Below are 16884 nucleotides of genomic sequence, written 5' to 3'. Positions count from 1 at the left end.
TATATGTAAAGCACTTAGCACAGTGCCCAGCACAGGCTGAGTCCTCAAGAAATGGTAACTGATATTATCATTATTGTTCACTTTGGATCATCTTGTCTCCATTTTGCCATGTTTATTTTTCTCTAATATCAGGATTTTTTTATCATTTTTTTCTCTGAGGTTCTCTTTCCAACCCATATTGCTAATACAAAAAATTAATTCAACATGAAGGTTGATATTTTAATTAATCTTCATAGTTTTTAATATATTAGGCAACAGAGTATTTGCCATCATTTTCCTAGGACAACAGTCCTCCTTTGGTGACACGCACAAATTTATTAATATGGAAAGGTTAAATTAAAAAGAAATGGACATCTTTAATGAATAATGACATTTTAATAAGAACATGTAAAAAAAATAATAAAACTTGAGACTGTAGGAAAGCTATCCAGGCAAGAGTTCTTCCTCCCTTAGTAGGAAGACTCTCTTCCAATAAGAAAATGTATCGGGCATCCTTGAACTTCAGTATGACAAACTTACTCTTTAACCCAAGAGAGGACTACATGTCTTCCTAGTTCTAGACCTATTTTCTTTTGAAAGCCATGAAGCCTGTGAACCATTAAAAGTGCTCATTGTTCCATGGGTCAAATGAAGGCACAAAACATGACCTGTGAGATTTACAGGTCTAATTTCTAGCCAATCCAAACTGATTCATGTGAATCAGAAGTTAAGCATTAGGTCAATAGTTGCAACTGTTATGTTGATGATGATGGTGGTGGTGGTGGTGGTGGTAGACACAACCGGAATTGCCAGTAAGAGCATTCACTTTTATTTTTTTTATTTTTATCTTTTTTACTATTTTTTCTTTTCTTTTCTTTTTTTTATATAATTTATTCTCAAACTGGTTTCCATACAACACCCAGTGCTCATCCCAACAGGTGCCCTCCTCAATGCCCATCACCCACTTTCCCCTCTCCTCTACCCCCCATCAACCCTCAGTTTGTTCTCAGTATTTAAGAGTCTCTTATGGTTTGCCTCCCTCCCTCTCTGTAATTTTCCTCCCCCTTCCCCCCCGCCATGATCTTCTGTTAAATTTCTCAGGATCTACATATGAGTGAAAACATATGGTATCTGTCTTTTAAATGTCATTCAGATATGACTTTGGAAAATGAAGACTAACTCTGATTGACTAGTGAGTTAGTCAGAGGACACTTATCTGATCACCTTCCCTAGGAGGGGACATCTTGGCTCACAAAACTCAGAAGTTTTCCAAATAGGGTAATTGCTCCTAACAGAACGGTGATTGATGGTGGCACACAGAAAGTCAACAATACTTTGCCAACTACCCTAAACTCATTGTTCTGTCTGCCCACATTATCCCATTTGCACCACCAAATCTACTCTCCACTCTTCTCTACTCTGCTCTTAGGCCTGGGGGAGCTGATCATATGGAATACAACAAAAGGCTGCATTGCCTCCCAGCTTTCAGGTAGATCCAATCAATAGGAAGCAGAGCAGGAGCTCAGCAGGAGGGAGAAGGGTGAGGTCAGAGTTTTCACATCCCTAAATCCTTTCTTAGCACATCTTCTCTTAAGATGGTCCATCTCCACCAACTGCTCCCCTTACCACTCCTGGTAACCACCTGTTTGTTGCTGGAACCTACTTTTGTGATATTTGTAACCTGGTTTCATTTTTTCTGCCCATAAATTTTAGGCACCTACTATATTCAGATCACATAAAAGGGAGTTAGGAGTCTACCCTCTGTGATGGAACCACTGCAGGTTCCTGAGTAGGGCAATTTTAGGATGAATAATGGGCCAATGCTGCAGAATGGGTTGGGGTTGAAGGTAACTGGAGACAGGAATCCCAGTATATCAGTCCAGGCAGGAGATGGCAAGGACAGCAGTGGCTGCAGTGGGAAGAGCAGATATAAGAAAAACAGTGGGATGAAAAATTGTCTGCAGTTGTTGAAGGAGTAACCCAGGGTGACTGCCAAGTGTTGAGCCTTGTGGGTACTGGCTTTAGGGAGAAGGCTGAGTTCAGATTTAGATTTCTTGTGTGTGAGGAGATGGAACCCAGTAGAAATATCTAGTAGATTTATAGAGTAATATGATTTGAACTCAAAATAGAGGGCAAAGAAAATGTAATTGCAGATTTGGGCCCATCTAATGGCAGTGACTACTAAAACCTTTAGGAGGGAGTGAAGTGAACAACTTTCCTGAGAAAAAGAGAGTTAGAGACAGCCACACAGGGGTTAGAAGACTAACTGAATAAAAAGGCAGAAGGAAGCTTCACCCACTGACGCACCTCACATATACATTCCTCTCTCTCCTTTATGTTTCCACAGTTCTTTGGACATAATTCTTAGGAAACATTGTCACCTGATTCTGCAATTAGCAGTTTCCATGTCTGCCTCTCCATCTAACTCACAGCTCTTCATGGGCAGCAAGTGCATTTTTTTGTCTTTGTAATATTCTCCAGACTAAAAGAGGTCCAGAAGGGAGGGAGAGGAAGGAAGGCAAAGAACTAGCTGTAGAGGTAGAAGAACTATAGTTTTACACTGTCACAAAGACAGGGAGGGAGAGAGTTTTTGAAAAAAGGGGGTAATCAATGACATCAAACAGGCCAAGGAAGATAATGGCCATGGCAAAGGCATGGGTTGGCCAGTTGGTGGGCATAAGTAACTTTTATGGATGCAAGCTTGGTAAGAGTAGTAATGATACAGGCTGTCAAGAGTGAAAATTGATGCCAAGCTCTTCCTTCCTGTAACATTGCAGGATTGAGTCACAATCATTAGAATCCCTTCCATAACTCTGTTGGATAGCTTTTATTGTTACTGGAAGGAGACACTAGCATACATCACTTCTGCTCCCCAGCAGCACAGTGTAGGTGTAGTCTCCTGTCTCACCCTCTGCCAGGATCATGTGTTTAGAAAAATAAAAATAAAGATTATAGCAAAGAATTCTATAACACCCTGACATCAATTAGTGTGTGGTATTTTCTGCATCCAGGGTTGACTTCACACACTTTACTGATCATACAAATTACCTGAAAAGAGTGATGTGGCAAGGACTACTCGACTCCATTAAAAATTCAGTAACTGCTTAAGAGCAGCATCCAGCCTTCAGCAAGGCTGGATGAGATTACTATGATTTCCCAGGATAACCAGCATGCTCTAAGGCCTTGCTTCCCAAGTGTGGTTGGTGGAGCAACAGCTTTGGTCTCACCGAGGTGTGGTCCAAAATACAAAATTCAGGCTCCATTCCAGATGGCCTGAATCTGAATCTGCATTTTAACAAGATCCCAGGTAACCTGTGTGCATATTCACTGCTTTAGGGTTCTGATAGTCTGACCATACTTGCAATAATAATGGCATTTACTAACAGCCACACATTGTTCTCAGCACTTGATGTGAATTAACTTGTTTAATCCTCACAGCAACTTTATGCAATAGTTACTATCCTCATCCTTACTTTAAGATGAGATCAAATAGCTTGTCCAAGGTTACTTGGCTGAGAAGTGGTGGAGCCAGGATTCAACCTGGTCATTTGACTTCAGGGCTCCCTGTGCTTTAACCACTGCACTGCACTGCACTGCCCTTCCTCCCCCACCTCCCATGGCAATCAGCTCAGTAGATTCATAAGTAGGGGATGCACAGTTTCATGTGGTGGCCTAGAGAAAGGCAACTTGACCCTTAGAAGGACACCATCCTACTGTTTGGGTATACCAGTTTCTATTCATTAGGGAAGGGGAGCTCCTCTGATAACAATTCTGACAGGGCAAACAGAGAAATGAAGCAGCTGAAGAAGGAAAGCCTCATTCTAGATTCTCCTCCTGGGAACTGTTGGTATTTTATCTACACTTCCTCAAAGTCTGTGTCCCAGGTCCAAGGTGATTAAGGTCTAGGAGCAGTACGGGGCTCAATGGACATGGTAAGGACAATACTCTACTTGATCACCTGTTTTAATGGAAATATATTCCTTTTAGATAGGAATTCTGAGGTGAGGCTGGTGAGGAAGCTTAGAATTGGCTCACTGTGTAGTGACTCTATCATTTTGTTTGAATTTGGTTAAAAGTTTGTTGGAAAATACAGGAGGCATATCACACTTTGGTGGGGCCAGCCTCTCAGTTAAGCATCATCTAGCTAACCAGACCTCTGGATTAAGCAGTATGTTTTTCTGCCCACCGTTCCACAACGAGAGGATAGCCAGCTTAAATCAAGGAATTGTTTTCTAAATTCCTGGGTGTGGCCTACAGTGAGGGCCGTCCTGACTCCTCCCTCAGACTTGGACATGGGCATATGTCTTCCTAACAAATACCCTGACACAGTGCAGGGTCCTAAATCAACAACAAAACCACCAGCAATGCCATTGGAAAGCACTGACTGCATCAAGAATGGGGTCTGTACCACCTTAGAACTTTTTTGGGTTTGAGGTTGGGGGGACATCTCTTTCCATCTAGGCTTCCTGTATTGGCTGCATGTTATGTGGTACCACAACTCTCTTTTAAGTTGGATCAAGTCAGCCAAAAGCTTGGTGGTAAAAGTGGCCCCCAAAAGAGCCAGCAGGGCATTATGGGCATACCCTCAGAGTTATTGCAAGTTCAGTTCCAGAATACCACAATAAGGCAAATATTGCAATAAAATGAGAAAATTAATTTTTTGCATTTATATGCATTTCCAAGTGCATATAAAACTTATGTTTACACTATACTGTAGTCTATTAAGTATGCAGTAACATAATGTCTTTAAAAAAAAACAATGTACAGACCTTTATTAAAAAATAGTTTGATTGACTCTTCCTTTCATGAACAATTTCTCTGCAGCATGTGATACTCTTTGACACGATTTTCCCCACAGTAGAACCTCTTTCAAAATTGAAGTCCATCCTTTCAAACCCTGCTACAGCTTTTTCAACTAATTTTATGTAATATTCTAAATCCTTGGTTTTCATTTCAACAATCTTCACAACATCTTTACCAAGAGTAGATTCCATCTCAAGAAGTCACTTTCTTTGCTCATCCATAAGAAGCAACTTCTCATCCATTCCTATTTTATCACGAGATTGCAGCAATTCAGTCACGTCTTCAGGCTCCACTTCTAATTCTGGTTCTCTTGCTATTTCCATCACATCTGCAGTTACTTCCTACACTGAAGTCTTGAACCCCTCAAAGTCATCCATGAGCGTTGGAATCAACTTCCTCCAAACTCCTGCTCATATTGATATTTTGACTTCTTCCCATGAATCACAAATGTTCTTAGTGGCATCTAGAATGGTGAATCCTTTCCAGAAGGTTTTCAGTTTACTCTGCCCAGATCCATCTAAGGAATCCCTATCGATGACAGCTATAGTTTTATAAAACATATTTCTTAAATTGTAATACTTGAAAGTTGTAATTACTCCTTGATCCATGGGCTGCAGAATGGATGTTCAGTTAGCAGGCATGAAAGCAACATTAATCTCATTGGACATCTCCATTAGAGCTCATGGGTGACCAAGTGCATTGTCAGTGAACAGTCATATTTTGAAAAGAATCTTTTTTTCTGAGTAGTAGGTCTCAATAGTGGGCTTAAAATATTTAGTAAACCATGTTGTAATGTCACCCAGGCTTTGTTCTTCCATTTATACAGCACAGACAGAGTATATTTAGCATAATTTTTGCAGGCCCTAGATTGGCATTGAGCATTGGATTTAATTTAAAATCCCAGCTGCATTAGCCCCCAACTGGAGAGCCAACCTGTCCTTTGAAACTTTGAAACCAGGCGTTGACTCTTTCTAGTTATGAAAGTCTAAATGGCATTTTCCAATATAAGACTGTTTTGTCTACAATGAAAACTTGTTGTTTAGTGTAGATCTTTTGATAATTTGCCAGTTTCTCCATCAGTACCTGCTGCTTCACCTTGCCTTTTTATATTATGGATATGGCTTCTCTCCTTAAGCCTCATGAACCAACCTCTGCTAGCTTCAAACCTTTATTCTGCAGCTTCCTGACTTCTCTCAGCCTGCATAGAACTGAAGAGACTTAGGGCCTTTCTCTGGGTTAGGCTTTGGCTTAAAGGAATGTTGTGGCTGGTTTGGTCTTCTCTCCAGGCCGCTATTGTCCTGTGAACTTTCTTTATATCAGCAATAAGGCTGTTTCACTTTCTTATCATTTGTGTGTTCACTAGAGTAGCACTTTTAATTCCCTTCAAAAACTTTTCCTCTGCATTCACAACTTGGCTATTTGGTACCAGAGGCCTGGCTTTCAGGCTGTGTCAGCTTTGGACATGCCTTCCTCACTAAGCTTAAGTCATTTCTTTTTTTTTTAATTTGTTTAATGTTTATTTACTTTTGAGAGAGAGAGAGAGCATGAGCAGGGAAGGGGCAGAGATGGACAGAGACACAGAATCCAAAGCAGGTTCCGGGCTCTGAGCAGTCAGCACAAAGCCTGATGCAGGGCTTGAACTCACGAGCCATGAGATCATGACCTGAGCTGAAGTCAGATGCTTAACTGACTGAGCCACCCAGGTGCCCCTAAGCTTGGTCATTTCTATCTTATGATTTAAAGTGAGAGATATGTGACTCTTCACACAAAAACACTTAGAGACCATTGTAAGGTTATTAATTGGCCTAATTTCAATATTGTTGTGTCTCAGGGAGTAGGGAGGCTCAAGGAGATAAAGAGAGATGGGGAAATGTCAAGTCGGTGGAGCAGTCATAACACACACAACATTTATTGATTAAGTTTGCCATCTTCTAAGGGCTGGGTTCATGGCACCACAAAACAATTACAATGATATATCATAATGCATCAAAGATCACTGAGCACAGTTAACCATAATAAAATATAATAATAATGAAAACATTTGAAACGTTGTGAAAATTACCAAAGTGTGACACAGAGACACAAAGTGAACAAAATGCTGCTGGGAAAATGGTACTAATAGACTTGCTCAATGCAGGGTCACCACCAACCTTCAATTTGTAAAAGATGTAGTATCTGCAAAGTGCAATAAAGTCAAGTGCAATAAAACAAGGTATGCCTATAGAGTACTCTTGGCCCAATTCCCTGCCTTCCTCTGCTTTCTCTGTGGCTAGGAAGAGGATTATTTCCTCCATTTTACAAATGAGGAAGTTGTCAGAAGAGCCTTTCTCATGTGCTTCCTGAATTATTTTCTCTGAAAGCGTAAGTGATTTCTGCTTCAAACAGAAGCAGTAAACTGGTTTCCCAAGTCTCCTTCCAGTAATATCTTTTAAGAGGCAGAGAACAAAGCCAAAGGAAAAGCATGAACCTGGCAGATAGGAGAGCCACAGGTCTTTCCTCAGACGACCAGGCAACCTACCTCTCCTGGAACTTAGACCCTTCTGCCTGGACCTGCCTACCTGGCCAGCTTCTCTTCTTGGTGAAGCCTTCTTCTACCCTCTATGCCAAAGAATGATCTTTGTAATACTTTGTTCTCTTCCCTTAAAGCTCTTAAAAAGTTTATAATTGTTTATTGATTGTATGATTGTTTAATTAATGTTTGGCTTCCATTACAAACTCTGTGAGGGCAAGGCCTGCAGACCTCTTATCTACCACTCTATCCCCAGCCCTAGCACAGCAGGTGGCCCATAGAACATAACTTAATAAATATCCTTTGAATGAGTGAAAATTAAAGTATTGAATTACATGACCCCAAAGTCCTCTTCCTATTCTGACAAGCTTTGGTTTGTTTATGAGAAACTTGGACTTATCACCACCACACTAAACCCAAACCTCCCTTCTCCTAGTTCAGTGATTCTCAGCATTGTTTTCTTATCAATTTTATGATCAGGATTTCTTGATAATTTTTATTGTTTTCTGAGTGCTTGGCTAGAACTTTGGAGTCTGAAAAGTTGGGACATGAAGTGTACATTCCTAACCACCAACAAAAAAAAGCTGTAAGTCAATGTGGAACCTGACCAATGAAATCAAACTAACATTAGCAAAGATCTCCAATTTGGGGGTCTTCAATTATTTCTCCCTTTCCTCCCATTGTATACCAGAACGACTTAAAAGTTGAGTTCAAAAGGAGTATGGGAATAGAGTTTACATGAAAAGAACAGAGCCTGTAGGTCTAGCACTTGATCAGACAACCCTTATGCACATTACATTTCAGCCCCAGTAAGTTTTCATTTTCCTTCTTCAGGCTCTTGCTCACAAAGTCATTCTAAAACTCCTTCCTGGTGTGACCCCTGGGGCCCTGAGAAGAACAATTCATCACCAAAGCAGGGCTTAGTGAGACTTTTTTTATGAAACAAGAGTGTGTTGTATCCTCAGCTCTGTATCCATCCTGGTGGACCATCTGTAAGGGGTATGGAAGCACCAACTTTAGTCGGCCTGGGCAATTTCAAGCTAATCTCAACACTATCTTCAAGAAAGATGCCAGATTTTGCTTTCCATAATTGATGGCTCCTCTTAATCTTTTAAGGAAAACAGGACAATTTATATGCCCCAGATCCTCTAAGTCTTTCCAACCCTGGAATTTTCAGGTAGGTATGCAGCCATTTGTCCAGGGATTAACAGCAACATAAGAGGGGGAAAAGGAAAAGCCATACATGCCAACTAAGATCCATCTCTGTCCTTTTCCTAAACTCAGCATCGAATGGTGCCACTTGCCAAAGCCCCATCTCCCTGGGAGATCTGGCAACCAGGCATCTTGGGAGACTTTCCTTCTACCGAGAAGAGGTCATCTAACATCAACTGCAAATTATCAGACACTGGATTTCTATATTATATGTTTAATCCCTGTGTAGAACTGTGTGTTCCAAATTTTCTGGTATAGTTTGCATATCAAACATCCTCTCCTATTGTTCCCATAGGTACATGTGTATTTGCCAGATCTCATATCCTGATTTGAAGTTAGGAAAATAGACTCATCATATTTTAGGCCTTTACTGATCTTGTGCTCAGAGGACATTTTCCAACAGTTGCTGTGATCACCAGGCTTACGTAGGGTCCATTTGCTTCTATCAGCATGAGCAGCCAGCCCTGAAGAAAGGCCTAGCAATTTTTTACCATCCATAAGCATGGCTTATCTGAGTAGAACACTTGGGTGTAGAAATGTCAAATTAGAACTTGAACTGAAGGAGCTGTTTCTGGGACAGCTGTGAGCCAATTCCAAAAAGAAGATAGTAAGCACCCACACCTTGAGAGCCAAATTCTGTAGATGGACTGGAAAGAAGGAATTCTGGCCCCATGCTTTCATATACCAGTCTGTTCCAGGCTGTCCCAGGCTGGCTGCAAGGAAAGTAGGCAGAAACTAGAAGTTTTTCCTGGACTGGCCTTAGAAACATCTGGGCTCTCCTGGAAGTAGGGACTAGGCTTCCACACCTTTCCCACAGATGTTGTAAGCATGTGTTTGTTGCTTTATAGACATAGATTTTGGAGGCTAAGAACCACAGTCTAAGTGCTATGGGGAGGCATTTAGCACAGTGGCAAAGCCCACAGGCTCAGGAGCCAGGCTACCTACCTAGCCCTATACCCCATACTACCATTCACCACACATGTAACTATGGGCAGGCCATTTTGCCTCCCTTGGACTCACTTTTCTCATCTGTAAAATACAGTTAATAACAGTACCTGCTTCGTGGGTTGTTGCCAGGAAGAAATGGAATAATCCAAGTAGAGTGTTGAGAGCTGCACTTGACCCACAAAAATGTCTTCAGAACAGGTTAAGCAGGATATAGGGGGCTTTGGTGTGCCAGGGCAATTCTTCACCCAAGAATACCCACAAGGCACCTCCTCCAAGAACTTGTTCAGTCAATGCGTGCACATATCTGAGAATGAAGATCCCACTACCTCTTAAAACATCCCACTCTAGGGGAGACTGGGTGGCTCAGTCGGTTAAGCATTCAACTCCTGATTTTGGCTTGGGTCATGATTCCAGGGTCATGGGATCGAGCCCCACATTGGTCTCTTAAGAGTCTGCTTAAGATTCTCTCTTGGGGCGCCTGGGTGGCGCAGTCGGTTAAGCGTCCGACTTCAGCCAGGTCACGATCTCGCGGTCCGTGAGTTCGAGCCCCGCGTCAGGCTCTGGGCTGATGGCTCGGAGCCTGGAGCCTGTTTCCCATTCTGTGTCTCCCTCTCTCTCTGCCCCTCCCCGTTCATGCTCTGTCTCTCTCTGTCCCAAAAAAAATAAATAAATAAAAAAAAACAAAAAAAAAAAACAAAAAAAAAGATTCTCTCTCTCCCTCTGCCCCTCTTCCCTGCTCTGTCTCTCAAAAAACAAAACAAACAAAAAACATCCCATTCCATCTTCAGATAGGTCTACTTTTTTAATAGTTTTCATTTGTGTTGAATCTAAATCTTTTCTGGAAACTTCCTAGTTAGTTGTGGTTCCATCCCTGTGGTTACATCAATTCATCTAACTCCTCTTTCTCAAAATAGCAATTTAAATCATGTGTAAATCATGGATATCACCCTCCCTGCCTGTGCTTTTCCATTCTATGAGTCTTATCTTTTTATGACAATACATCTTTAGTTTCCTCTAATGATTATTTAAAGGCATGGTTTTCCATTCCTTCATCATTGTGGTTTCTGTTTTTTAAGGCAGCCTGTGCTTACAGATGCAATTTAGCTCTGTGTGCATTGAGTCTCTACTATGTGCTAAGATACAAAGATGAGAAGACGAGGCTTCAGGGAATGGCATTCTAGGCAGGTGTAACAGCATGTGCTGAATAGGGAGGCATGAAGCCGGAGAACTTCAGACAGTGCAGTATATTCCCAGAATAAGGAGTAAGGTATAAACTGGAATCAGTTGTGATCAAACTATGAAAGTTGGCAGGTGAGTGTTACGTGATAGGGAATCATCAGAGGACTTTTCATCAGGGAAGCAACACGTTCTAGTCTGTGCCTGAACATGAGCATTCTAACTACCGCGTGAAGATTGGGCAAAACTGAACGTAAGGAGACCATTAACTGAATGAAGAACACCAAGAAGATGGAAAAGAGGAAAACAACTCATGAGTCAAAATGTCCAAAATATATACCAAAGGCTAACAGTGTCTATCTCTGGGTGGTGGAATAAGGATTCCACCTTATTTCCACCTGATTCCTTGCTTCTTTTTGCTTCCCATGTTTTCTAATTTCTCTGTGATAAGTATTTTCTGTTTTTCTCAATGATTTTCTGTTTTTTTCTGTGATCTTCTCTATAATACATGATTTTTCATATATCATTTATATAGTAAAAATAATTTATGCTTGTCTAAAAATACTTCAAAATCAAACTCGCGTGACTTGATAACCAGTTAGAGGGAAGAGCCTCGGCAATCGGTTTCATGGCCTGGATCCTCAGGTGGGAGGTATGGCCTCCAACTGAGATAGGGACAGGGGAACAGGTGTCCCTGATGGCTGAAAGGAAGTCCACAGGCTACTGTGATTTCGTTTTGGCCTCTTTGTAGCCTACTCAGAAATCTCTGCCTGGGTTTGCACGCCCCTGGAACTCAGCTGTCCATTCACATCCCTACCTGTACAGCACACTCCATTGCATCAAAGTCCATCAAAGCAAACTTTAGATTTAAAGTTTTTCCCTCCTTCAGTAAATACTTACTGAGTTCCAGGTGTGCCTGGCATGGTGAAGTGTCCAACTTCGGCTCAGGTCATGATCTTGTGGTCTGTGAGTTCGAGCCCCATGTCAGGCTCTGTGCTGACAGCTCAGATCCTGGAGCCTGCTTCGGATTCTGTCTCCCTCTCTCTCTCTGCCCCTCCCCAGCATGCACTCTCTCTCTCTCTCAAAATATAATAAACATTAAAAAAAATTAAAAATACTTACTGAGTGCCTGCCATGTGCATCAGTGCTAAAACAGCAAAAAGAGCAGGCAGCCCCTGTCTTCAAAAATTCAGCCCAGTGTGAAAGACAAATAAAAATGCTTTAAAAAATCATTTGATGAGAGGCACCTGGGTGACTCAGTTGGTTAAGTGTCCAACTTCGGCTCAGGTCATACCTTGCAGTTTGTGAGTTCGAGCCCCGTGTCAGGCTCTGTGCTGACAGTTCAGAGCCTGGAGCCTGCTTTGGATTCTGTGTCTCCCTCTCTCTCTTTTCCTCCTTCACTTGCACTCTGTCTCTCTCTCTTTTTTTAATCTTTATTAAAAAAAAAAACACTTAATGAACATAGAATTCCAAACTGAGACTAATGCTCCAAAGGAAGGGAAATGGTTCCAAGGAGATATATGAGAGAGGAAACTTCTGTCTGGGAGCTTGGAGAAGGATCCCCAAGAAGAGAGATGCTTGGGCCCAAAGCAGAAGGATAAGTAGGAGGGGACTGTGGAGAAGAATTCCAGGCCGAGAGAGGAGCATGCTTCACATCCCTGTGGTAGACGAAGTGCAGGCATACCTCATTTTATTGCACTTTACTGTATTGTGCTTTGAAGATGTTGCATTTTTGACAAATTGAGGGCTTGTGGCAACCCTGTGTCAAGCAAGTCTGTCAAGCCCTTTTCCTAGCAGCACTTGCTCACTTTGTGTCTCTGGTCACATTTGGGTAATTCTCACAATATTTCAAGCTTTTTTATTGTTATTATATTTGTTATAATGGTGTGTGATCTGATTTCAGTGATTATGACTCACTGAAAGCTGAGATGATGGTGAGCATTTTTTAGCAATAAATTATTTTTTTAATTAAGGTATGCACGTTGGTTTTTTAGGCATAATACTATTGTATACTAAATAGACTACAGTGTAGAGTAAACATAACTTTTACTTGAACTGGGAAACCAAAACTTCATTTGACTCACTTTATTGCAATATCCATTTCATTGCAGTGGTCTGGAACAAAACCCTCATATCTTTGAGGTCTACTGTATAGTATATTGGAGGCTAAAAGAAAAGCTGTTTGGCCAGGAGTGTGGAGAGTGAGGACAGGGGATGGGGCGGGTGGCGAAGTAGATAGGGCCAGACCCTACAATGCCTTAAAGGACACAAGAAGGACTCTGGTCTTAACCTAAGAGCAGCACCTTGGCTGAAGCACAGAGGACAAATTCCCATTCTGTGTCTCTCACCACTTTCTTGCCACCCAAGGCTGTGGCACTAAAGGCCAGGCAGCAAAGCCCACTGATGGCCTGGATAGGTTGGATCTAGAGATCTCCATCCTCTTCAGTGAGTAGCACTTTGAGAGCTCCCCGCCCCAGCAGACACCTCTGAAACTTGCTTTGCAATTCAGTTTTCAACTTCCTCCATGGCTTCACATACTTTAACACTAATGTGTGTACAACTTGCTAATTAATGAAATCATTTGGATCTGAAAACATCTTGTTCTAATGGGAGGCTGCAAAGCACTCTCATTAATTCACAGGTAAAATTATTCCAGCTTTTCTCTTTTATTTTTTTTCCTCTCCCCATCTTGGCTTAATAACTGGGGAGAATTCCTCTAATTAGCCTTGTGAAAATCACTCCACCAAATCACAAAACATCAGTGGCTGCCTTGGGGTCTGGGGAGAGGGTGACCCAGACTTTGTTTACCCAGTGCAGAGGGAGGGCAGTGGCTGAATACAAAGATGAAACTTCCAACACAAGAGAGGATGTCTGCGGTTGGGGGTGTAAGTCAGATGCGGACACTAAAAGTGCCCTGTGTGGTGTGATGCACAGGTGGGCATCCTATCATATGTGTGTCAGAGGTGGCCACAAGATTTTCTGCACAACTGGCCTAGATGTAAGGAAGGAGAACCTGCCCTTTCCCCCACTTCTGCCATAGGACATGAAGATTTGGTGTACTCACTGCTGATAGTAATCTAGGGGTGACTGGCTGCAACTGTCTCTCCACCATTTGCAAATGAAAACTTGTAACATCTCTTTTGAACAAAGAGTATTCTTGGTGTCATTTATGGTTGAGTTCATAAATTTGGGGGTCCTTCTTCCCATAAGATGATAGTACAAGCCTTCAGTACTTTTGGGATGCACTGACAAGACTGATATGCTACATAGGATTTTTCATTTACTTTTTTTTGTCCTGGCAGGATCTGAGTACTTTTAGTTTTTATTGTGGTAATATATACATATCAAACTTTGCCATTATAATAATTTTAAGTGTATGGTTCAGTGACACTAAGTATATTCACATTTTGCAAAGACCACCACCATCCATCTCTAGAACTTTCTTATCTTCCCAAATGGAAATTACATATTCAACTTGAACTCCCTTCATTGGGGCTTTTCAATGGAGGGCTCTAGTGTTCTCCAGATATGGGCCCTGAGGGAAAGTGGCCTGGCCAGAAATCTGTAGGAAGAGAGGTTCACTCACATGATCCAGAGAAGGTCTTAGGTATCACCACCTATGTGTAACCTGGGGGTATGAATCAGTTTCAACAAAGAAAGTCCCCCCTCCCAGATGCCTGACAATCAGGCTGATGTGCGTTTTCTGGCAGATGGGTCAGCCACAGGATCTAGTAATCCCACCTTGAGGGATAAGCAAGTCCTTGCAGAGCTGTGTCTAATCAAAGTTAATTCTCACTGTAGTGAGATGGTGGTCTAGGACAAAAAGATGCTAGGTTATCTCTAAGACAGGATATTAGAAAATTGGATAGTTCTGGATGAAACAACATGTTCTTCCCCTTAGAAGTACAGCATCTGCCAGTCCTTTCATTTGAATGTGCCTCCAAGAAAGATTTGGAGTCAGGCCAACCTAGATATCAATCCCTGTTCTGTCACTCACTGTGTGACCTTACACCTCAGTTTCCTCATCTAAAAAATCAGACTTGGGATACCTCACTAGTAGAATTGCTAAAAAGATTACATGAGATTATGTCAGTATGGCATCTGAGATAGCATTTGGTTTAGTAAGTGGAAGCTGATGTTCTCACTGTTACTATCTAATTTTGTCATTGTAGGTCTCCAAGTCGTTCTGAATTCCATTATCAAGGCCATGGTCCCCCTGCTGCATATTGCCCTGTTAGTGCTATTTGTCATCATCATCTATGCTATCATTGGCCTGGAGCTCTTCATGGGAAAGATGCATAAGACCTGCTACAACCAGGAGGGCATAGCAGGTAAGGAAGATGCTGAGAGGCCAGCTCTCAAGAGGCTTCACTGTGTCATTGCTACTTTCCTTGTAGTTGGGTGAACTGCCACCGTATAACCAATGGTGCTAAGCAAGGCCTCCTCCATTCAAGGACTCATCTTTTCATTCCATGGTTAAGTGAGAGGCAGAGATTGGTATTGTTTTTCTCTTGGTAATTTTTCTTTTTACTAAAATAGATCTCTGTTAAGACAGCTCACATCCAGCACTGCTAAACAGTTTAAATGAGCTGTGTGATTCAAAAAACATAACCAAGCCAACCTTGAGTATTTTAATTTAAGAATCAGAACTGACCCAGGGCACCTGGGCGGCTCAGTCAGTTGAGCATCCGACTTGGGCTCAGGCCGTGATCTCGCGGTTCATGGATTTGAGCCCTGTGTCGGACTCTGTGCTGACAGCTCAGAGCCTGGAGCCTACTTCAGATTCTGCGTCTCCCTCTCTCTCTGCCCCTTCCCCGCTTGCACTCTGTCTCTCTCTCTGTCTCAAAAATAAATAAACTTTAAAAAAAAGAATCAGAACTGACCTAGTGATGGTGTGTATCTCTATTCCATTGGTCCTTCAGTGTCACTTGTCATTCAAAGCCCTGGCAGCTTTGCCTGCAGCCAGTAGATGCCTCCATCACAACCCTGGGTTCTTTCCACTATCTAGGGCTCATCTTGCCTCCTCTGTGTCAGTGTTTTGTGCTTCTACATTCATAGGCAGAACCTCCCACCTTTTTAAGACTTCTCTATGTTCCTTCCATAAAACAATATAGTTAACAAGAAATGCTGGCTCATTTAGCACTTCTCTGAATACAACTAGTTTTGGTTTGTGGGATATGCTACAAACTGCTGTCTTAGGTTACTAAAATCTCAGCTGCACCTTTAAAAAAACATTTAAACAGAGATTGACAAAATAAACAGACATATAAAGGAGTTTAACATAAAAACTTTTTGAAAAAGTACTTTCCCCCAAAGGGGTTAGCAGTGTTAAATTTATGTGATTTTTTATTCCAATAACAAGATCTTTCATTCTAGTTTTTGGCATCTTGATGGAGAAAGGGGAACATCTGTCTGAAGCTTTAAAAGATACCTCATTTCTTTCCATCAGTACTGCTTCTCATTTCTATTCAGCCCAGGCATTAAATTAAATGTGACCCCTCTTGCCTTGGGATGGTGAAGAGAGACAGATCTGTATGACAAAGAATGAAATGGTTATCCATATTCAGAAACCAAAATAGAGTACCAGATCTGGATGATCTCGTTTGACTGGGTGGATTGACTGGGTATTTGTTGTTTTTAGGTCACTGCTGCATAACCATAGTCCTAAAACAAACAAACAAGAAAACTATAAATCTATAATCACAGGCTTACACAATGGTTTTTACTGTTTTGATGAAGAGTCTGTTTAAGAGACCATTTTTTTTTTTACTCTAGAGAGAACTTCCTAATTATTTGGATCATAATTGTATAAAATAAGCTACCATATTTAAAAAACAGAAGCTCTTTAATATTAGAACAGATCTTGTCTTTAGCTAAAACTCATCTTTGCTTAAAGGAATACCAAATAATGCAATGAGTAGTATTTTCCCCTTGAATTCAAATCCTTCTTTTTGTTCACTTCAGTCTGTAGCCAGCCCTGAGCCAATACATTTATGTTAATTGTGTAGCTTTATTAGATCTCATTCTAAGTCCTGCTTAAGAGCTACTGTATTATGTCTAAAGTTTATGCAGTTGTATTGAAATGATTGATGACTCTTTAGACCCAAAGTCCTCAGGCAGTCACAGGGATATTGAGTGTCAAAGACCCCAAGAGTGGGTTATATGCTATGGTGTAGCTCTCACCAACAGCATACCAAGTGGAGGACAGTGAAATGATGAAACTCTGCCACAGAGCTAAAGATAGCAACCCTACCCTG

General features: G+C 41.5%; 1 protein-coding gene across 12 annotated transcripts in view; it reads left to right on the top strand.

The window, feature by feature from the left end:
• Positions 1-16884, top strand: part of CACNA1C (calcium voltage-gated channel subunit alpha1 C) — a 662038-nt gene that overhangs the window by 440787 nt on the left and 204367 nt on the right. For all 12 annotated transcript variants that reach the window (XM_047065565.1, XM_047065566.1, XM_047065559.1 and 9 more), the window contains exon 6: positions 14800-14958. In XM_047065565.1, the coding sequence (XP_046921521.1) occupies positions 14800-14958 (159 nt within the window). The remainder of the gene's footprint in view (positions 1-14799; positions 14959-16884) is intronic.

The sequence above is a fragment of the Lynx rufus genome, unplaced genomic scaffold (assembly GCF_022079265.1).
Source record: "Lynx rufus isolate CCGP_SWC_20201006 ecotype Redwood Valley unplaced genomic scaffold, mLynRuf1.p SCAF_7, whole genome shotgun sequence".
In the NCBI taxonomy this organism is placed as follows: domain Eukaryota; kingdom Metazoa; phylum Chordata; class Mammalia; order Carnivora; family Felidae; genus Lynx; species Lynx rufus.
Note: the sequence above shows the minus strand (reverse complement) of the source record. Positions and strands in the feature narration are given on the sequence as shown.